Source organism: Haemaphysalis longicornis, unplaced genomic scaffold, assembly GCF_048455015.1.
Source record: "Haemaphysalis longicornis isolate Haplotype H1 unplaced genomic scaffold, Haemaphysalis longicornis Haplotype H1 scaffold_11, whole genome shotgun sequence".
Lineage (NCBI taxonomy): Eukaryota > Metazoa > Arthropoda > Arachnida > Ixodida > Ixodidae > Haemaphysalis > Haemaphysalis longicornis.
This window is the reverse complement of record NW_027526214.1, coordinates 126,244,370-126,267,249: the sequence shown is the minus strand read 5'-3', so window position 1 is coordinate 126,267,249 and position 22,880 is coordinate 126,244,370. Positions and strand designations below refer to the sequence as shown.

The window sequence follows — 22,880 nt, the reverse complement described above, 5'->3', positions numbered from 1 at the left end:
TTCTCCCAGTATACTGTTCCCCTCTATCCACGCCTGTAGTCCCGCTTTTATAGCTTGCATTGCCAGCCTGTATGCCACTGAGGTAACTGTAATAGGCCTGTAGGAATCGGCATCAGCCCTGTCTCCTTTACCTTTATATATCATCTTCATCCTGCTCTTACGCCAATTGTCCGGTACTTGCTTAGTTTTTATCACTTTTTCGACTGCTCAAATCAGTTGTGCCTTGCTTTTTGTACCCAGTAGGTTGACCAGCCGTATAGGACTTTCATCCGTCCCTGTTCCCGTATTAGCTGGAACATTTTCTTCGGTTTTTTTCCAGTTTAGATTCTCCAACTTTAGCTGTTTACCTGTACCGACTTCGCTTGCCCCACTCCCTGAATTCTGTAGCCCTCTCTCCGTTATTCTGAACTTCTCTTGTATCATTGAGCGTATGTGAAATACCGCTTCTTCCCCTTTTGGTACCTGGCCTTCGCCGTTTATGACATGACGTTGTAGTTCTTCGGTCTTTTTCCTTAGTTCCTTTACATGATTCCAAAACTTTCTCGGCGCGCCTTTATCCTTTGCCCGTATATTCGAGACCCATCGCTCACTTTCTCGTTTAAGATTTTGCTGTAGAAGTTTTTGTACTTCCAGCTTCTTAAGGCGGTACCAATTCCACTTCAAAGTTATTTCCTCTCTTTGCATTCCCACTCGCTTGGCTTCCCTGTGCTCTCTCGAGGCTTGCTGCCTTTGTGTTATAGCTTCCTTGATTTCCTTGTTCCACCAGCTTCTATGTTTTCTTTTTCCTTTCCAGTAGTTGCGTTCTTTCGCGTTCCTTATCTTTCCTTGAATGAAACCAATCTGTTCGCTGTATTCCCCATCTTTCGTAGTTTGTCAATCGATATCCGTCTCCAGGCTTTCGGCAATATAAGCCATTTGCTGATCGTTTAATTTCAAGTCGTGTTTTCTGGTTTTGAACTTCCATTTTTCCAAAAGTCAATGTTATCACGCGTCTTAGGTCACTTCCTAAGCTGTGGGCACCTATTTCATCTATTACCATTAGGGTCAACCTTTCATACACTCCTTCTGAAAGGAGGCTGTAGTCTATACTGGACTGCTTTTCCCCTAGTTCCCAAGTAATTTGTCCCTCACATTTATTCTCTCTGTTTACTACAATGAGATATTGTTCTTCACACATATCTAGTACGAGTTTGCCGTTGCGCTCTGTGTATCCGTCCAGGTCCTCAATGCGGGCCTTTCATGTCTCCCACTAGAATTACTTCTCCCGATTGTCTTAACTGATCGAGGTCCCGCTTAATGCATCCTACCAGTTTTTCATTCTTTTCTCTAACCTCCCACCTGACCACAGATAGGCGACTCCCAACAGCGTTTCTCTTCCCGCTATCGTGCCCTTAACCCACATACGTTCTTCGAAGGTTTCGTTTACTCTGTGCCAATTGGCTCCCTGTTGAATAAGCATGCCGACCCCTCCCCCACCCCCCTTCTAGTACCTACCATTCTGTTACATCCTTGCCATATATATTCATGCATTGCTGGGGGCTCTTCTAAATATCGAAGAAAAGTTTCTGTAAAGGCATATACTTCAGTTTTTTCTTTTTCTAGTTGACTGCGAACCTCTAACCATTTTTCCCGTGATCTGCCACCGTGCATGTTTATGTAGTTGATCTTAGTCACCCCACCCTTTTTCTTGCGGTTAATTCTGTTTCCGATGTTTCGGATAAGAGTCGGTCACCGGGGGGACGTCGCTTGCCTCCTCGCTCACGTGCATTGCTGCCTCATGCCCCTTTCTCAGCTTTTGTGCGCCCTGTGTGCTAACTTTGGTACTTTCCTTTGCGCTATACATTCGACTTCGATCGCAATCGCTTGTCCCTGCCGCATTTTCACTGTGCCTGTTATTTAGTCCAGCTTCCGGGATGCTCTAGGCCCCCCTAAAAAAGCTACCGCCCGCGCAGCTACTCGCCTCCCTACCGGCTCCGCTACGCCCTCAGTGAAATGTACTCCTCCCTCACAAACGCCCGACCCCGGCCCGCACTGTGCACTTCCCGGTTGAGGTCAACCACTTCAAAATTCATTGCTTTAGCGAGCGTCCAAATTTCCCGGTTCGCTTCTACCACTGCCTTGCTACGTGGCCTTCTCTGCCCTCAACTTCCAGCACCGTGTAGACCGCGATCTGGGCGTCGTCCGAAATCGCCCGGAGTTCATTGCCCCCTTCACCACCTGCTTCGCTATGCCTCGTCCTCTTCCCTGAAGCAGGCCGTTTAAGCCCCCCATTATCACCACTAGGTGCTTCTCTGTCATTGTGTCCCACACCTGCTCTTTCGCCTTCTCCATCACCACGCAAACCATCTTTCCAGGGAGCGCGCTAGCCTTAACTCGGTTGTCCTCCCCTACCCTCTTTGTAATCACCTGCTCTGCCCTGCGCATGTTCGAGTCGCCCACAATGGTGACTCGCCGCTCCCTTGGTTCTTTTGGCTGCGCAGGTGTTTTTGCCGCCGAGGCTTTCGCACTGATTGCCTATGAGTAGCTCATGCCCGGCGGCGACCCCTTCCCTTCTTCCACGACAGCGTTACCTGATGATGATGATAATGACGATGATGATGATGATGATGATTTCTATTGGTTTCCTCTTTGTATCGGGGTGATGACTTGTCATCTTACGAAAAGGACTAATATACCTATGTTTTACACTATTGGTTTAATCCTAGCGCTGCTTAGGGCAGGCACAAAAAGCTTATTAGACACAAAATACTTTTTTTTTCTGTTACAGGTGGTAACTGTCGTAGGAAATATTCTCCTCTCTGCTTTTCGTCCACCAGCATTCTAACCTTCTTTTCGTCCCCTCGACAGCCTTGAAGTTCACTTCCTCTGTGATACCTTTAAATCCTAGGGCTTCTGCAAGCCCAATATTCCCTTCATGTAGATTTGAATGGATACCCTCACATTCTAGCACTGTGCCGCAAGTTTCTATTTCTTTTCCGCAGACCACGTATACCCCATCATTTTGGGAATACTTCCCCCCATAAAACTCTTAGTTCGCAGGCAACCTGCTCTAGCCTCAAAATGCAAAGCACTGCCTTGGGAATTATCGTAGAAATTTTCCTTTCTGATGTTCAATTTCTCACCTCTGTACATCTCTAACGACGTTTTAGCTTCCATTTTTTCCCTCCATTTACTGGTTTCAATCTGCCTTGCCTCTTTATTGGTTACCTTGGCTGTTTTGGATTCTCCACTGTTCTTACCGTATTTCATCGTTAGTCTTTATTACCACTGCATGTCCACGCTTTTCAAGTATAGGTACCTAAAAACCTTATCTGCCCACCTTCGTTGATCCATTGCCCTCAACCTCGTCTCAAAGCAAATTTTACTCGGTGCTTCTCTAACTTCAAACGACGCCCAGCCCATATCTCCCTGAACTGCTTCGTTAGTTGTTTTTTTCATGCGCGCCTAAGGCCAAACGTCCTACCGTTCTCTGGTTTACTTCAAGGCCTGATAGAACGTCTGATTTTAAGCAGAGTACAACATTCGCAAACGTCAGATCTGGAACCATTACTCCTTTCCACTTTCCTCTTACTACTTCATATTTGTTATACCCCCACAGAGCTCTATGCTTCATTATAGCTGCGTTTCGCTTTCCCTTAACCTTAAGTTGCTCCACTTGAGTTCTTAAGTAGTTATCGCCTTCGTTTCTCCACACTTCCAAATATTTATATTCCTTCACTCTAGGTAATTCGCCTTGCTGGATAGACACTACGTCGGTGGTAGCGTCATTGAAAACCATTATTCCTGATTTTTTCTGCACTGAAATTTAATCCGAGGTCGGTGGCTTCCTGATCGCTAATATTTATTAGCCGCTGCATATCGATTTGGTTATGAGCTAAAAGAACAATGTCGTCTGCGTATAACATTCCTGGAATATGCTGTTGTACCACTTCGCCTTGCAGCATTAGGGTTAGGCTAAACCCTGCTTGACTTTCTTCCAGTTTCTTTCCTAACCCTGCCATGTAAAGCATGGACAGTATTGGGCTCAAAGGGCATCCCTGTTTCAGTCCCCGATTGATGTTGACCTGCTGGGCGCATTTCTGTCCTTCCCATGTAAGGTTCACTCTATTGTCTTTATAGATTGCTATAAGGAACTGTACTAACTCGTCATCTAATCCCTGCAGTTTCACCATTCTCCACAGCCGTTCTCTGTTTACGTTGTCATATGCCCCTTTAATGTCTAGGAACGTAATCCAGAGTGGTCTCTTCTGTGCTTCCGCAATTTCAATGCATTGCGTTATCACGAACAGATTGTCATCCAGTCGCCTGTCTTGTCTAAATCCATTCTGCAGTTCCCCAAGTATTTCATTTTCTTCCATCCCTGCGTGAATTTCTGATTTTATCGCCTGCAATACGAATCTATACGCCACTGACGTTACTGTGAGTGGTCTGTATGAATAAATAATGGCTTTGTCTCCTCTGCCTTTATATATTAAATTCATCCTACTTTCTAGCCAGTCCTCTTGTATTTGTTTTGTTTCTATCACCTTATTTATTAACCTCATAAACGATTCCTTACTTTTAGGACCAAGCAGGTTTATCAGTTGCATTGGTATTCCGTCCGGGCCCACTGCTGTCGTGGGGGAAACATTTTGCTCTCCTTTTTTCCAATCAAGGTTGCTCAAACTTATTTCCCTTTCTGATGCTATCGGTGCAGGTGCTATCGGTGCAGGTTTCCCTACCACTATTGCCCTAAACGTCTCACTAATCACTCGATGAATATACGCCAACGCGTGCTCTCCTTTTAAATGTTTCCCCTCCTCATCAATCAGGAATTTTTGATGGTTATCTTTTTTTGAGCTTAGTCGTTTTACATGGTTTCAAAACTTCTTGAATGCGCTTTTTTTCCTTCTTCCGTATTTCCGCCATCTGTTGTTCGCTTTTCTACTTGATCTTTGACTGTACCATTTTCTGCACATCTAGTTTTTTCACAAGGTAGATATCCCATTTCTCCTTCACTACCTCCGGCTCCGTACCAGTTCTTTTTGCTTCCTTATGTTCTCTCGACGCCTTTCTTCGCTGGTCAATAGCCCCTTTTATTTCCTTATTACACCAGCTTCTCAGCTTTCTCTTCCCTTTCCATCGGTTTCGTTGCGTAATCCCAATTTTCGTTTGGGTATTTATTGATTTCATCTTCCAATATATCAGCGAGGATCTTTAACTGCTCATTGTTCAAATTAGTTCCTCCTATTGAACCTATTTCTACATTTGTCCGGGTTGCGCCTCGAAAGTGCAAGATAAGCCGCTTGTGGTCGCTTCCTAAGCTGTCTGTTCCATTTTCATCTATCCCCATTTCCCGCAGCCTTCCGTATACTGTCTCGGATACTAAACTGTAGTCTATGCTGGACTGCCTGTTACCGCTTTCCCACGTTATTTGTCCGTCACACTTGCTTTCCGTGTTTACTATTACAAGCCGGTTTTCCTGAGATAGATCTATCACTAGAGAACCGTTGTGGTCTGTGTATCCATCCAAACCTTCTATATGGGCATTCATATCTCCAACTATGATTATTTCGCCCGAATCTTTGAACTCGTTCATATCTCTTCTCAAACAGTTTACCATTTCCTCATTTTCCTCCCTAGCCCTACTTCCGGTCCACAGATACACCACTCCTAACCATGTATTTTCCCCCCTATGGTGCCTCTAACCCATAGATGCTCTTTACAGCTTTCATGCACTCTCTGCCAGTCGGTCCCTTGTTTAATGAGCATGCCAACACCTCCCCCTTTCTTCATTCCTGTGGTCCTGTTGCAACCTTCCCAGACATAATTGTCTATGACAGGTGGGGCTTCTAGGTCTCGGAGGTAAGTCTCGGCTAAAGCGTACACGTCTATTCCTTCCCGTTCAAGCAGCTTTTGAATTTGCACCCACTTATCAGACTTTGTGCCTCCCTGCATATTTATGTAGCCGTACCTGCCACCCCTTCCAAATGCCCTCTAGCGGCATTTGGAGAACCAAGCACTCCTTGCGACCCGGGCAACGACGGCGCGGTCCACTAAGGATCCACTCCTACCTTTGCAGCTCAATTCTCTCTCTCTTCGCTGCTCATCAAACGGTTCATTAGGGTATTTTTTTCATTATTCGCAAGGTACGTGCATGGTTGCGCTGCCAGGTGGCAAGAGCAGAAAGCACTCTTTGCCTGAGCGGTGTGGCGCTTGCGTCCGTCATGTAAGATTTTGGCCCATCGTTCTCGGGTAATGACCAAGTGGGGCAGTGAAACGGCATGTCATGCGTTTTTTCGCGCTTTGGGCAGCGCTTACAAGGATGTGAAGCGCTGCACAGGGCGTGGGGCCGAAATGCGAGCAGATGCACGGTGTCCACGGAGAGTCTTTTAGTGTTTCGGTCCCCCGTATTTGTGCAGCGCTTTTGAATTCTTGCAGTTATGTACGAACTTGTACAAACAGCAACTCAGCTGGTACATGCTGTCGACGTGGTGATCTCGGCCCCAAATAAATTAGGAACATTGGGCAGTACGGTCGGCCGAAGATTAACCCGCCGCGGTGGCTCAGTGGCTAAGGCGTTGCGCTGCTGAGTACGAGGTCGCGGGTTCGATTCCCGGCCGCGGCGGCCGCTTTTCTGGTGGAGGCGAAAAGCAAAAACGCCCGTGTGTACGAGATTTAAGCGCACGTTAAAGATCCCCAGGTGGTCAAAATTAATCCGGAGCGCTCAACTACGGCGCGCCTTATCGCCTGCGTTGTGTCGGCGTGTTAAACCCTACAATCAATCAATAAATCAATCAATCAAATTGATCAATCAATCAATCAAATAGATGAATCGATCAATGAAATAGATCAATCGATCAATCAATCAATCAATCAATCTACATTGCTTTGCAATGAATTTCCAAAACGCCCCACAAAAATGCTGCTCATATCTTATACTTCACATTGATGAAGTGGTTCGTACTCAAGTTCAAGTTCAAGTTCTTTATTTACATCATAAAGATGCGGGTTGGCTTAGTCGAAAAGCGAAAAGAGCTCCACTCGAATGAGCCCGAGCCACTCCCCTCCCAGACCGGCGGCGGGGGCGGAAAAACATTTTCCAGGGCTTGTAAGCCGGGTTGTTTAGTTAAGTACTGAAATGGTAAATATGAGAGGAAAAAAATATAACCACAGTTATTTCGTAGGAACGAGACGAAATGAAATCATTGTTTCACTCATCTGTTTCATTCCGTTCACTTGGTCGTTGACACCTGGGGACAGATCTTTAGCCAATTTCGTAATTGCCATCTGAATTCATAGTAAAGCTGCTCCGAAACGCGAAAAAACTTTCGAAAACACCCACGAAACAGTCTGAATACTCGAGCCGAAAGCAAATTCCCATTGGGAAAATGCATTTACCTCATTTTGATTCATAAACAGAAGGATCTGGCTTATTTTTGATCGAACTATGATCTGCGTTGCGTTTTCGGGGCGTTATCTCAACTATTTTGTAGGCGCCCCTTTTTTAGGGGAAAGTTGCTGCGTTTTTCTTGCCACTGCAGCTTTATCCGACTCAGCTTCAGTTTCTGGATCTGGCTTTTCTCGAAAAAAAAAAACGCCTCGTACATTCGCCCCTGTCGCCCGCGATCTGAGGGCGCTCCGGCCGCGCTAACGAAACCATTCCTCGTTGCCGATCGGGCGTACACGATGACTCTGTGAAACATCGCCCCTTCCTTGTCCTTTTTTTATCACCATGTTCTTGCCACGCAAACGCACGGTTCTCCGGCCGTGTGTTTCGCGCACAATCTGCGGTAGCTGATGCATGCTTGCTGAATGCGACTCGCCTGCGCCCCGTTCAACGTTGCCACCGCATTTGTGGACTACTCGCGCCCAAGGGTAAAAGTGCGTAGCGATGATGCTAAAATGCCCCTTTCTTCACCAACGAGCACGGACCGCAGCATATTGATGCACTGTCAGTTACCAACAACAAAATGACCCATGCAGTAGCATTCCGGCTGGCGTCTCTGAATGGTCGCAAGACCAGCGGTGCGCTCTTCGTTGAAAAAGTGAAGGCAAGGCAGTGGGTGTAGTCATTACTAAAACAAATGCGCCGTACTGTTTATTTACACGTTATTTTTCTCTTCCTTGAGCTATTCTACTGCTTCTTACAAAACCTGAAACCAATAAAAGGTTGCAATTGCAGGAGTTACATTTCACGAAACAACAAAATACAAAATGGAAAGTTGGGCGAGTTGGTACGCGATCATGATGGAAAGTAGCATCGCAATAAACGACTAGAGGCACAGACGAACTTCACAAGATCAGCGCCCGTCTTGTGAATTTCTTCTGTATTCTTCGTTGTTACTTTCGCACTGTTGCTTTCCACCATGAAAACCAAACAGAGCTGAGGCTCACGTTTGTCTCCGGGTTATTCGAAACAAACGACAAGCTCATTGTTCCTACTTGCACGCTCTGCAATCAGTGTTATAAATAATTTGTAGCCGCTTAAGCTTTAGTTGCGCTTTGTGATAACGCGGACATGTGAATAGTGTATACGTGCTGTGCGATGTGTATGTATACGTGTATTATGCTTGCGCTGTTGTCTATTGCGTGTATTGTGCGTTGATCATGTTTTCAGCGAAGGGCATGTCGCAATTTGTGCCCGCTGCCGCTTGCGGGCTCTGTAATGTTACCCTATATATACGTCAGCCATAGAGAAAACCCCTCGATGTAAGCCCCCAGCCATAGTGATCATTAGTACCTTCTTCACCAACTTTTCTTTGCGTCATCTATCGGTCATTTTTAATCGTTTACGACTGCTTTACTTCCAGCTCGCAGTAGATAGCGAGCAGTGGCATCTTCTCGCTCTCGCCGATGCGCCGTATCCGCTTTTCGTGCCACCTGCGCTGAGCTGCGCGACTGCATGCGATTTGCGTTTTGATGCAAGGTAAAAAGGGGGCTAAGAACAACTAGTTCTTCTCTAACGGCCGCATTGGATGCTTGCGATCTCGTGTGTCGGTGAACGGCTGAATTACAAGAAGCGTTATGCGTTATGTTTACATGCGGCGCGTTAAACGCGCAGAGGGAGCGCTTAGCGGGACGAATGCAAGAAGTCGCGCTCATACGATTGCCGCAATGGCTTGCTAACCGCAGTTCTGGTGCTGGGTAGGTAATGTTTTGGGTGTTTCAGCGCATTTTAAGCGCATACAGCCACAGTAACCTGCCTATTTGTACTTCCTCGATCCTCAAACCGATCAGCTCGCATGTCCTTAAACAAGCGAAAGGTACGTGCTGAGAGACGCTTTTCCCGCTCCGAGAGCGGCTTCAAGAGAGGGGTCCGCGAAACCCGCGCGGCGCTGCTCTCGCTTACTTTTTCAGGCAGTGCGCCGCAGTGGCCACCCACTGGCTGGCGACGAGGGCGGCCCCGCACACGTACAGGCTCTCCTGCGGCGCCAGCCTCTTCATGATGCCCGCCTGCGGGAAAGCGAGCCACGACGCTGCTGTCAGCCATCACGTCATCGGCGGCGTTTACGCGCTATGCTGACAGCGGCACCGACGATACGTCTGCACACGCGCACCTATTTGCGCCACACGTGTTCTGATCATGGTGGTGGAACCATGAAAGGTTCCTTGTAAGGAAAGCGGTGCCCCGGGAAGTGGCGCCTAAAAAGCTGAGGGACAGCACCGAAGCAAGAACAAAGTGAAGAAATATCGCCCGGGGCACCTAAGTCGACTTCTGTCATGCTACACCCTGTGGGCGTCTTTCCTCGTTTTTTCTTCCTCTTGGCGGGTACCGCTACCCTATCCGATGTGCTGAACTTAGCCCGCAGCCACACGGGTCCGAGGAACTCACGTGCCAGGGGAACTCGGCAAAGTCGGCGCCGCTTTCCGGGTAGTGGAGGTTCTTGACGCGGCCGTGGATGCCGAAGGCGTTGCGGGCGCCGCAGGTCGGGTACGAGGAGGTGCCTGGCGGTCCCGGGAACGTGGGCCCCAAGACGCCCACCGAGGGCGCTGGGAAGTGCTGCGCCGGGAAGTGCTGCGCCGCGACCATGCTCGGGAACGGCAGCGTGGCGTCGATGGGCACCTGAGGCCTCCGGATCGGCTTCCGCTGCGAGCAGGGAACGACTGCCTTTGTAGCCGCGTCGTCCATTGCAATGCCACCAACGTTTCGTGCAGAGCGATGGCTCGTTCAAGTTAACAAGCGTGGTGCGAAAGTAAAGAGTGCTGAAAAAAATCAAAAACTGAGCCCAATGAAACCTGTACATTGCGAACTAACTGTGACAAGTAAACGAAACTCGCCGTAACCATGGAGTTGTCCTTATAAAAGTCGATTCCGGTGTTCTCCGGAATACCTAGATCATCAGATTGAGAGCTACTGCAACAGTCGCATGAAAGCAGGCTTTGCCGCGAGGTTCCAAATGTTTCGTCGGTGCGACTTGGTACGCGAACGCTGTGCAGGGAAACCAACACATAGATAGTCGCTACAGAAGTAGCGGCCTTTAGGCCTGCTGAGCAAAAGTATGCGTTGCAAAAGAATATGGCGCCACCTTGGGCAGATATGGGCAACACTGCTACGTACGAACGCCCAACGTTGCCGGCTGGGATTTTGTTCTGCGGACGAAGGCGCCCCTTTTACTGTAGCGCAATTATGCCACCGAGTGGAGGTGAAAGCATGACGGATTTATCCGTCTAAAGTAGCGTATGGAAAAAGAAATAAAGGCCATACGGGCGTGACGGCCAGAAGAGAAACGCTCGTACAGCATGCTTGCGGGCACAACTTTCTCAAGATCTAGATGTTTTACTTCAAAACAAAACGTAATTTAAGATTTTCAATTCACAAAGCAGCAGGTTTTGTTTGAAATTATACGAGACGTTGCGCGATGTTTTTCTGCGGGCTACTCCATTCATGTGAGTACACTTGCAGGACTGCTAACTGGACAACATTGGTGATACATATCGGTCTTTGAAGCGAATGTTACACTCCATGCATGTAACAGTACGAAGCTAACGTTTGTTTTGTGTAGCGGAAGCGCTCTCGTTATCCCATCAACGGTAGAGCATTAGAAAAAAAACATGTTGGGGCCGCCATCTACTAAGCAGAATTGAAATCAAAGTAAACTAGAATTTGCGCCCGCGCTAAGCATTTAGGCAAGAAGTCAGCGAAATATGTTGCAGTACACTACCTGGCCCAGCACAAGTTTGGAAGCCTAAAAGCACTCTGCAAGCCCAGAAAGCTTTCCAAACTATTTGAGGCCTCGAGGAGTAGCCAGATTAGGGGCTGCGACTTCGCTCGCCTATCTGAGAAAAACAGTGGTTTGTCGTGCTCCTGAACTTTATTTAACGAGAGAAACTTAATAAAACGTCAACTAAAATTACTTTTAACCCTTTCAGGGTGGAATGTTTTCGCCAAATGCGATCCCCCATGGTCGATTTTTTTATTGCTGATTTAAATTCTTCAGATGAATCTATTTCGAGAAAATCTTATTCTAACTTTTTTAGGGTGACCTAAAGTGAAAAAAAAATTATTTGTGTTGTTTCATATATGTGGTTTATTTATGAGTAACACAAGAAAAATTCTAAAAATAAAGCAAGAGCGTGTCAACCGGCACCTTTTCAGTGAATCAAAATCAGATAGACATCAGTTTCGTGGGCGCAAAAAGCGTGAAGGCGCCCGCAGGACGATACCGAAACCAGCCGCTGCGCGCGCGCGGCCGGATGCGGGAGCGATAGACGGCGCACCGCCTATAAAATACAAAACAGGAGAGAAGAGCCTCATCAGTTTCGCAGGCGACCTTGGTCTGTGGCAGGTGCAAGAAGCGAGAGGCGGCCGGGTGCCCGGTGGGTGATACCCAGCGCGTCCCCTCGTTAGCGGATGCGCAAGCGAGAGCCGGCGCGCCGCTGAAGTAAATCATAAAAAAATAAAAAGAAGAGCCATCGGCGCAAGAAAAAAATTTGACGCATTTCTGAAGTCTGGCAGCACATGCCAAGCAAGTGGCGAAAAAGGCACGCATACCAAGCAAGTGGCGCAGTTGGCGAAAAAGGCGCGTTTTTAAAGGTACAAGCAATGCCGTAGATGCACGTCATTGACCATTTTGACAGTGTTTGCCGATGCCGTACATGTAACGCCGTGACCCTCAAAGAATTAACGGCTGTACCAAGCATCAAGCACCTCGCCCACTGCATTTCCTGTAATCAAGGCGCCAGGTTGATTGATTTGATTGATTGTAGGGTTTAACGCGCCGACGCAAAGCAGGGGATGAGGCGCGCCGTAGTGGAGGGCTCCGTGTAAATTTTAACCACCTGGGTATCTTTAACATACGCCGGAATCTCGTACACACTGGAGTTTTTGATTTTCGCCTCCATCAGAAAAGCGGCCGCCGTGGCCGGGAATCGAACCCGCGACCTAGTGCTTAGCAGCGCAACGCCTTAGCCACTGAGCCACCGCGGCGGGTAAAACGCGAGGTTACACTTCGTCTGCCCAGGAAGTTCGCTGGCGACGGTAAAGCATGTGCCGGAAAGTTACCGTACCTGAAACTCTCCCCCATGCGCATTCGACTCCCGCAAACACGGTAAACGGTAACGTAAATACGGTAACGCTATGCTACAGCTCTCGTGGAACGTAGGATCGAATACAAAGTCTCGAGGACTTGGAACCCAATGCCGATTCTAATCCATGAATTCAATTATAACAACAGCAAAATATGACAAAGCTCAACGAGCGTTTCATTTACTGTCGTTCGGTTGTGCAGCAGCTACCCCTTTCCGGCCCTACGGATAGGGGCAAATGGACAACTTTAGCTCTATGTTGCAAGCTCCGTCACGAAACTTTGCAGGATTCTAGGATACTTGCAGCGCGAAGCGCGAAGGGCGTGATAAAAAAGAACAACTTCCTTATCCCGTCCTTTGCGCTGTTTTGTTGCCTTTGAACCTTCACAGCACCAGGGGGACATATATGGCCCACTCGTTCAGCCGGCGGCGGTTGCTTGTGCATTCCCCGTAGGTTGGTGTCAACCGTTACTCGGCCTCATCATCCGCAGCATGCAGAGAAGATCGCGGGGCCTCTCTCTCTCTCTCTCTCTCTCTCTCTCTCTCTCTCCCTCTCTCTCTCTCTCTCTCTCTCTCTCTCTCTCTCTCTCTCTCTCTCTCTCTCTCTCTCTCTCTCTCTCTCTCTCTCTCTCTCTCTCTCTCTCTCTCTCTCTCTCTCTCTCTCTCTCTCTCTCTCTCATGTATGCTGGCCCGCTGTTCTAGTTCGCGACGCATATGCGTGTTTCGCCGAGCACCGGCTGTCACACTTCCTTGCAGAAGACGTGCACAGAGACAAGATCCCCGAGTGCAAACCGCATTCACACAACGCAGCAAAACAACGTTTAGGCCAGGAGTCGATCGGCGTTGTTTACTTTGCACGTCGCACTGGCGGATTCATCGCCGTCACCTTTCCATATCACTTCAAGGGAACAGAGAGAAATTACTTTTTTGGCAGCCTGGTGGCGGCATTTTTACGAATGTATATCGTTACGAATGTATATCGTTACACATTACGAATGTATATCGTTGTTCGGACCCCTTTGCGTTCGGACCTCTTTGCGTCTATTACATATTTATGTCTTTTACTTATTTGTGTTGGGCGTTTTTAAACTACGCCAACCAATGCTGATGTGTTTTATGTTCACTCCTGCATGAGCCCGACCAGGCCGTAAAGTATCGGTAAATAAATAAAAAATCTGCCCATTACTCACGCAGGAAAGGCATTAGTAGCCAATTCTCAGATTTATGCACATGTTTTTGCCTTTTTTTAAAGTCTCTCCTACAGACATCCTTGATCTATAGATCTCTCGAACCCGAAGACAAAGCTACGCTCGAAACAATGAGCATACGAGTGGCTAATAAATAAATTTCTGCCGCACGTACGAACACCAACTGCAGAAAAATCCAATGCGTGCATTACTCAAGATATTGGGTATCTTTCTAGTACACTTTCGCCGCTACAAATTTTGTGTCAAAAGGGCAGTATCGGCCTAAGGCATTCAGAAACTTTTATCGGCCGGAAATATCGGTCGATTCCGGAAAATTTCCTGCATACAAGTTTTCAGTGCATGACCCGTTGCTTGTAAGCACATTTTGGAGAACAGTTTCGAAGACGGTAAAACATATTTTCAGAAATACAAATGGGTTGGAACGATGCGGTCTCAAATGAGAAGGGCGCTTTGGGAGCGGGTTGTAACGGGAAGGGTGTTTTGGGAACGGGCTGAAACAGGAAGCGCCCAAGCGGGAAGGTCGTTTCGGGAACGGGCGCACATGGGACGGGTCAAGCGGGAAGGGCGTTTCGGGAATGGGTTCAAACGGGAAGGGGTCAAACGGGAATGGGTTCTTTCGGGCTACACCCAACAAAAAAGGCTAGTTTTAAAACTAAGGGAAAAGAAAGCAAAGCGTCTTTTAGCCGGAACGGTTCCACCCACTATTCCGGAAGCCAAGCTGTCAGTTGACAACGATGTCACTATTTTGGGGGAAACTCATTAGAGACTCTTATTTTAATATTTTAAATGCAGAGCATTTTAGTACCTCACGATGTCACCCGCGTTGGCGTCCGTAGTCCGCATCACTACGTAGTCCGCACCCTACACAATATAAAGAAATAATACCTTCCGACGCCAGGTTTCGATCCCACGACTCTGCGGGCGGAACGCAAGGTACACGGCACTTTACCGACTGCTCCACGGAGCCGACACAGAATGGAAGGTTACGCACGCGCCTTATATCCTTGACTCATTCAACTGTCGGCCACAGGTGCGCCCTCTCCCCCGCGTCCTCCTCGCCTTCTCTCCGCTCGCAACACCCTCTCTCGCCGCGTTCGGTTCGCGTGCATGTGGTGGCGCGATTTCGGCGCTATAACATTCTCTCGCGAAGGGCATTGGATTGGATTCGATTGGATTGGATTGGCTTGGCTTGGCTTGGCTTGGCTTGGCTTGGCTTGGCTTGGCTTGGATTTAAATTGGGTTGGATTAAAGTGGATTGTGTTGGATTGTGTTGCGTCATAGCCGCGCCACGTTGCGTCGTAGCCTCTCCACGTTGCGTAATAGCCGCGGCAGGGGGTTCACGGCACGTTTCACCATCGACTTCATCGACAATGTCTACGCTGGAAGACAACAATTACAACAACAACAACCAATACGTAATCCATAAGACTTGCAGGCACGCCCCCCGCGGAAATGCTCTGCATTTGATCGTGCCCCTCGCGAGGGGGATGTTTTTACTTTCATATCCATCACATTCCAGGATTAGCGTAATTTTGCTGGAGAAACTTGGTCATTGGCAACCCATGCTTTCTCCAACTACAAAGAGGGAAACAGCCCAACGCAGACTAAACGCAAGAAGACGAAAGTGACAACCACGACCGCTAACTTGCAACTGACTTTATTTTTTATTATCATTTCAAGTAATAAGTTGTTTGATGAGCTTGGAAATGTTTTCGAGCGTTCTTATGGAAACGTCGCCTTCGTTGTGAACCGGTGCACCGACCGTCAGCTGCAGAAAAACAAAACTTGTTGCTGAGCGAGTTGATTCATACTTGAAGAAAAAAAGAAAGCTTTACCTTAAACAGTCGTGGACGAAGACAAGATATGACGGATACAGGCGCCCGTATCTGTCGAATCTTGTCTTTCTCGAATTACGTTTGTTTTTTTTTTTTCGTCAGTTACACGTTTCGCGGCGGTATATTACTCGCTCGGTCATGCGTTCCTTCACTCCGTCCATTACCAACTTAGACGTGAAACTGCGCATACGGACGGCAGAGGGAAAAGAAGAGACAGGACGAGCGCAGAGTCACGATCACGCACTGCCTTCTCTTTCACCGCCACAGCTCACTGCGCCCACAGAACAGGATCGATTTCGGCTACCTCGTAGCTCGTAGACATGTAATGCATAGTGAAGAAAGCAAGTCCCAAAAACCACTTAAGAATCCAATTTTCATGCCAAGCCCAAGCCAGAAGCGGTTGTCTTCAGACCCCACCCCCCCCCACCCACGACGACATGAATTCCCAGGCGCAGTTTCTTCTCTAGTATACTTACTAAGAATATCTATTTCGGTTCATCGCGAAGGCAACGTTGTCCTAGGCATGCTCAAAAACATTTACAAGCTGTTCAAAACTTATTATTTGAATGAACGGTAAACGTAATAAAGTAACGGTCTCTAATGAGTTTTCTTCAAAAAAATATCAAGATTGTTGGTAACTACCACCTTGGGCTGCGGAATAGTAGGCCCAACCATCCCGCCAAAATACGCTTTATTTCCTTTCCCTTAGCTTTAAGACAGCCTGTTTTATTTTCCACATATATAATAACCCACCAATGTTTGCGTTTTTGTTGCTCTGTGTTCGAATGTACGGCGACTGAAACGTTTCAATCGAAGCCAAGGACGAAACTAAGGCAAGCGCACGGTAACCCGCCGCGGTGGCTCAGTGGCTAAGGCGTTGCGCTGCTGAGCACGAGGTCGCGGGTTCGATTCCCGGCCGCGGCGGCCGCTTTTCTGATGGAGGCGAAAAGCAAAAACGCCCGTGTGTACGAGATTTCGGCGCACGTTAAAGATCCCCAGGTGATCAAAATTAATCCGGAGCCCTCCACTACGGCGCGCCTCATCGCCTGCGTTGCGTCGGCGCGTTAAACCCCACAATCAATCAATCGCACGGCATAATGGCGGCCCATGACGACACAGGCGGCCCTGATATGAGCCGCATAGACGCTAGCGCCAGATTCCTTTTCAGTGTATACAGTAAGAAACTCCATTCCCGCCGCCTCTCCGGTCGCTATTTAAGAAAATCAAACGTGGAGATCCAGGCATTTAGCTCAGGCTAGCGACGAACAGCTGATTAGAAGATTCGCGATTATAATCTGATAGAAGCTGATTAGAAGCTCATGGGCGATGGTCGCTTGATGGCATTGATGCCCTCGGCTATCCTTGCAGCGTGTGCTTTAGAAACGGACTCCACTATTTATTTTTTGGGGGAAAGGATGTACTCCGATGCGCTTCCTGCTTTGTCCGAAACCATGCCAGTCTCGTGTTGCTTAGTCCTTTTGTTGTTTTGTTGCCCCTCCTGTTTGGGCCTAAATAGTGGCTTGCTGTAAAATAAATAAATAAATAAATAAATAAATAAATAAATAAATAAATAAATAAATAAATAAATAAATAAATAAAACCCTCATGAAGGCAACCGTATACCCGCAACTCCAGGGTTGAAGGCCTTGCGCGCGTCCGCGCGCATTCTTTTTTTTTTTGTTCGGACAGCAAACACGCTTGAGGTAAGCAAAATAATTTTGTTGTTGTTGTTGCCAAGATATGCGTTATCGTGCGATTGTTTTTCGTCTCCTTCGAAAACCCCACCAAGGTAGATGCGGTACCAATTAAAGCGAGCGCTCTCAAGCAGACGCGTGCACACACCGCACAACGCGCGCTTACTTTGCAGATTGGAAGTTGCCAAAAGCACCGCAGTCACAAAAAATAACTTACGTGCTGCTGTTGTAAACAAAACCATGAAGGGCATTAAGCATTTTTTTCGGTTCAGGCCCTCATTGACTGAGCTGGATTGTGCTAATCAATGACAATGTGCTTGAATGACCAATGATGGCTCGTTATAGCGCAGGGTTCATGAAGTATTTATTTGCTTAAAAATCTATTTGCACACGCCTGTGAAGCGGCATCTGATAGTATATTTCGACGATGAGATGTCATGCGATTGATGATTACCTTGATGATTACCAAGATTACAGGGCCAAATAACACTGAAGTGTTATTTAGCAAGTGAGACGTTGGAATGCGAGAAGGTTTTTTGGTAGAAGACTAACTCTAGTTGTCTATTTGCACTATGCGAAATATCACTTTCCTGCAATGCTTCCTGAGCGGTAGGAATTTCGGGCGCGAAAGCTCGGTTCCAGGAAAGATGGGGCAGCGCACTCACGAATGGCAGGCCGCCGGCGAAGCTGGCGCCCAGAGGCCTCTTGTGCGGCGGCAGGGGCGGGCTGAAGGCCTTCTTGGAGAAGAGCTGCGCCAGCACCTCGGCCCCGGGGCCGCCCCCGGGGAGGAAAGGGGGCGCCCGCGGCGGCAGCTTGCAGCAGGTGCGCAGAACGCCGCAGTGGGCGAAGCTGACGCCCAGCATCCGCTGCATGATGTCCGTCGCGTACGCCGGCGGCGCGTCCAGCACGCTCGCACTCTGCATACAGGGCGGAGGGGCATGCGATTACCCGCCCAGGACCCGGATCCCAACAGGGACATTTCGGCGCAGGTTAAAGACCACCGGCAAACGGTCAAACATTCATCCGGAGCACTCATGGCATGTCCGAGGTGCAGCGTTGGCGCGTTAAACCGAGCAAACGCCGCCACCGATGGCTCGATCGTGTCCGGCGACAGAAAACACTTTGCGGCAATGTCGCGAATGCTCTGTAGCTCTTAATCTAATGGTAATGTCCTGGTAAAACGGAACCGAATCGGATTTGTCCGGCCCACGTTTTCGTGCCCTCCGTTGGTCCCATGGAGTTCGCGCGAATACTCTTGCATTTTGCTAAAAGTGAAGCCACGGATTCCGCCCCCCTCCCCTCACCTAAAAACAATGTTTCACCGCGCAAACTTACATAATGGGCTTTAATGATTTGGCGCTCCATAGTCAATCAAGGTTTAGTGTAGATAACATAAATTAAAATTAAGTTCGGAAACCTTCTTTGTCTGTTTTGCGCGCTGAACGTTAGTTTGTTTCTCTTGACCGAAATCTTCATACGTGTTTTCGGGCCATTCTGACGCACGAAGTGCCCCAGAAAAACGCCGATACATGGGCAGCAATGCACGGAGACAGTTCACGCCGTGGCGGCACGCCCAAGTGGCGAAATTGGGATGGATGTGCAAGGACGGCAGACTACAGTTAAATGTCATACCACGCACGGCAGTCGGTTTTACTTATTTGTCTTGAAGGGACCGTGTTAGACCAGGACGGAATACTGCAAGACAGGAAGGCTGCAGGAAGCGCAATTTCTTCGAAACGATGCCAGAGTTCTTTGCCTTCAGACAGCAAGAAGAAGGAAAGAAAACCTCTGAGGACGCCTCGGCGCTTAGTTTGTGTTGAGAATGTCCGGCCGTCGTCTTTTCCCTCACATTCTGCGCAAAAGTCGCCAAATTAAAGCCCATCACCTGTACCTGCATCCGGAGGCGATCAGCACGCTTACCACTTTTCTTTCAACGCCATTTTCCCTTTGCACTCGAATTAAGGAAACACAACTCCTACAGTTTACAGAAGAATGCCGTGTCACCCGCCGCTCACAAGCGTTCCTCGCGCACTTAAGTCTGCCTATATGACTTGAAGGCTAAAGATTGGCGATGCTTACTGTTTGGCGATGCTTTGTAGGCGAAAAGCACATTAGGTGCACATTAAGCTCGCTCCGTTAGGGCGGAGCGAGCCCTAATTGGCTGGAAGCAGACGAATATCGGACGCGACGCAGCACATCCACCGGTCGGAAGGCTCGCAAGAGCAATCACGAGCGCTGAATGGACATTTTCGGAAGAGACGTTGGAATGAATGCGGCAATGCTAGTCGACTCTCTGAACTCACCTCGTTCGTGAGCTCCCTCTTCATCCTCGACTCGACCTGAGGGTGGCTCTCGTTGCTCCCGGGGCCGCGACTGGACGCGTCGCTCCCGGCGCCGGCGTCGTGATTGCTTCGCTCGTCGATGGGTATGACGAGGTCACTGCCGCCCGGGCTTCCGCCAGGCACGGCGTGGTCGTTCCTCGGGCTGGCCACGTACCCGTTTTTGCACAAGTAGAACGGCACGCACACGCACTCCTGGCCCAAGTCCACCGGTTCCTCTGCCGGTAGGTCTGCGCTGCTCACGTACGACGTGCCCAGCGCGTTCCCCGAGCCGAAGTGGCCGCGACTTTCCTCGGGCCGCTGCACCTGCTGCTGCCTGAACGGCCCGAGTTGGTGATCGCTCTTGTCCCCGTCCCCGTCGTAGGACCTCCTGGGCGGGTGGAACTCGGGCCTCACGATGGGCGGCAGGCCGTTGGGGGGCGCTTGCGGTTTTCTCGGGTAGTACGTGGGCTGCTGAGGCGAGGGCATGGAAGGCGGGGCTTCGGGAGAGTACTCGACCCCCGGAGGACCGTTCCGGTTCGGGCCGCTCTTGCCGGTCGAAAAGAAGTCGCTCGGCACGAAGTGTTCTCCTCCCTGTCGATGCGGCTTCCTTTCCGGAACCCCGATGATCGGTATGAAGCCCTTGATGGGGAAATAACCCTGGGGATCATTGACGATGCGGGACTCCGGGACTGAATCGCCTCTGCTTCTACCGCTCGTCACCGTCATGCTACCATCGGTGTCAGCATCGTTGATGATCTTCGCCTTGCGGACGCCCGACGTCCTAGATTCGGCATTGGTGAGGGTTGGGTCGCCCTGGAAGAACTTGGAGCGCATCTTGGCGTTCCTGCCCACTATGATGACACTGCCCGAAGTGGTGTTGTACAGCTCCGTGTCGTTTTTCGGGCTGTCCAAAACCGTCATCCGGTACGTGATTGTTTCGGGCTTTGCTGTGCTGCTGCGGGCGCCACCCTCCACTCGAACCCCTGAAACGGGAAGGCAACGCTGAGACGAGGGCAGTTTGATTTTTTTTTTCTCCAGCGTTTCTGTTCTACACCCCTGCAGGTGTTCTTAATCGGAGGCGAAGCGCGCCGGCTATGCGGACCAGATTTCGGCGCCCCTTAAAGGACCGCACTGAAAACTTGGCCCCCCTATTTTCGCATAGTCTGGCTAAAAAGACTGCAAAACACGGACTATGACAGCCGAAATCCACGCGTGCACGGCGCAAGCGACCAGCGAAAACCGAAATTGAGCAGAGCATTATAAGGACAGGCTGCAGCCGGCGAGCGAGCGGCCCGCCCCGCTGCGCGCAACGGCTTCGAGCGCGCACAAGCCTCTTCCAGCGGGGCTCGCTTAGCAAGCCGGCCTGCCGGCATGTCAACTTCCGCTTCAGAGCTGTTCACGCGATCCGACGGCAGGTGCGGCGTCGTCTGCGATGGAGCTACTTTACTGAAAATGCATTATTATTAATGTCTGAAGGGGGGCCAGTTGGTTCAAAATGCATTTCACGGGGCTACGCCTGATGTCCCAGTTGGTTTGGTGGCATGTACTCTACGTTTAAAAGAAATTTGGCCGAGCAAAAATTTCAGTACAGTTGCCCTTTAAATTACACCGCAGTCCAGCTTCGTAGCACCATCTAACCTCGAACCGTAAAACGCCAATATTACTTGCAGGAATGAGCATAGCGTTTTGCCACGTTACAAAAGCACACGTGAGTACTCAGCAAGTCACAAACATTATGTTAGTGATTGCAACTAGCTACACCTGAACGGCAATTCAACGTGACAGTTACTACGTACGTTCTAAATATCTATTCCTATCAAATAGCTCTTCCGAAAACGAGGCTATGATTATAAATTTGAATTTGAACCTTCTCGGGAATCGAGTGGATGAACTCCCCGAAAAAGCATTCGATTGACCAATTCACTCAGCCAAGACTAAAGTGCATGGCGAACGAACGGGAGATTCGACTCACGAGTTCTCTCTTCCCTGCAACATCACGTAATGCAAGCACGACGTTCGGCCCTCCACGGGGAAGGTCACATTTTAAAGAGTTGTTTATTGGGTCCGCAATTGAATGCCATGCACGTGCGCCAAAATGGCCCCCGGATGGCATTAGAGACGGCTGAAACATTAAAAACCACTTAGTAATTAGGCCCCATTTTTCGAAGTAGCTCCTATACACAAAATAATTGATTCAGTTGAGAGGAAATCTAGGTAAATTTGCTCCGGGTAAGGTTCGAACCAGAACCCCCAACAGACAATGCGAAATCTGAACCCCTGGACCAGCACAATCGATGACTGTTCGATAAGGAATATCACTAGCGCCAACCCCTTATGAAAATGAACTTTTCCTTTCTGTTTACTTTGTGTCTCCTGCATGTTGACTGTGTGGCCTTTCTTTTGACTTTTCCTTTGTGTTACCTCTAGGACATAAGCAGGCTGTGTACTTTTTATAGACTGCCGGATAAACAGCCATGATGTTTTACCTTTATATGTACTATGGCAAAGACAAAGTTTAAATTTCGATACAAAGATTTTATTTCGGATGAGAGGTATAAAACTTTAAAAATGACTTGCTTTCTTCTCTTTCTGAGTTCCGCAATGCTATTGCCCATGTGTGTACTCAAGGCAAAATGAAGTCAAAAGACTTTGGCCTGTTTCCCCTGTGTTGCCTCTAGGACAAAGGCTGTAAGATAGAACTTGAATTTGCTGTCTTAATTCTTCTGTGTGCCGTAATGCTGTTGCTTATGTATGTACTGAAGGCAAAATGAAGTCAAAAGACTGACTTATGTCTTTTGTGTTGCCTCTAGGACATTGGGAGGAAGGATAACTATTTGTTGCCTTACATTCTTTTTCTGAAGATTGTGCTTCCTTAAGTAAACATAAAGTCGAGCATGTAAGCCTTAATTATACTCGAAAGGTTAAGTTTTTTGGCTTGGCTAGAGATGGTAAGAAACAATGCCGATGGTTTGTGGAAATTCTGCAGCACTGTATACGTTATTTCGTGCTAGTGAGGTCTGATAAATTCGCAGAATTAATATTACCAACTGGTACGTTTGTATGAAACAGTGGCGTAAGAAGGATACATATTGAACGAGGCTGTTCGAAGTGCCTCGTCCCTCCCCTTACGAAAAAAAAGTGGGAGGGAGAAGAATATACAGACCAGAAAAAGTAAAAAGAACACAAAAAGCCGAATAGAAAACGAAGCAATGAAAACAAAAACAACCTAAAAAGTGGCTTCCGATTGTCCTAGTCTGTGTTTTCCTTCAGGGTCGTTGTAAAATGGCTTATCCTTGCAACTAAATGCTGAAGCGG

General features: G+C 48.5%; 1 protein-coding gene across 1 annotated transcript in view; it reads right to left on the bottom strand.

The window, feature by feature from the left end:
• The window catches only part of LOC144161000 (uncharacterized), a 121,331-nt gene that overhangs the window by 20,005 nt on the left and 78,446 nt on the right, over positions 1–22,880 (bottom strand). Inside the window, exons 3-6 of the mRNA XM_077692068.1 lie at positions 19,548–20,548; positions 17,910–18,161; positions 9,815–10,069; positions 9,332–9,435 (exon numbers count right to left, since the gene is read on the bottom strand). Of these exons, the coding sequence (XP_077548194.1) occupies positions 9,332–9,435; positions 9,815–10,069; positions 17,910–18,161; positions 19,548–20,548 (1,612 nt within the window). The remainder of the gene's footprint in view (positions 1–9,331; positions 9,436–9,814; positions 10,070–17,909; positions 18,162–19,547; positions 20,549–22,880) is intronic.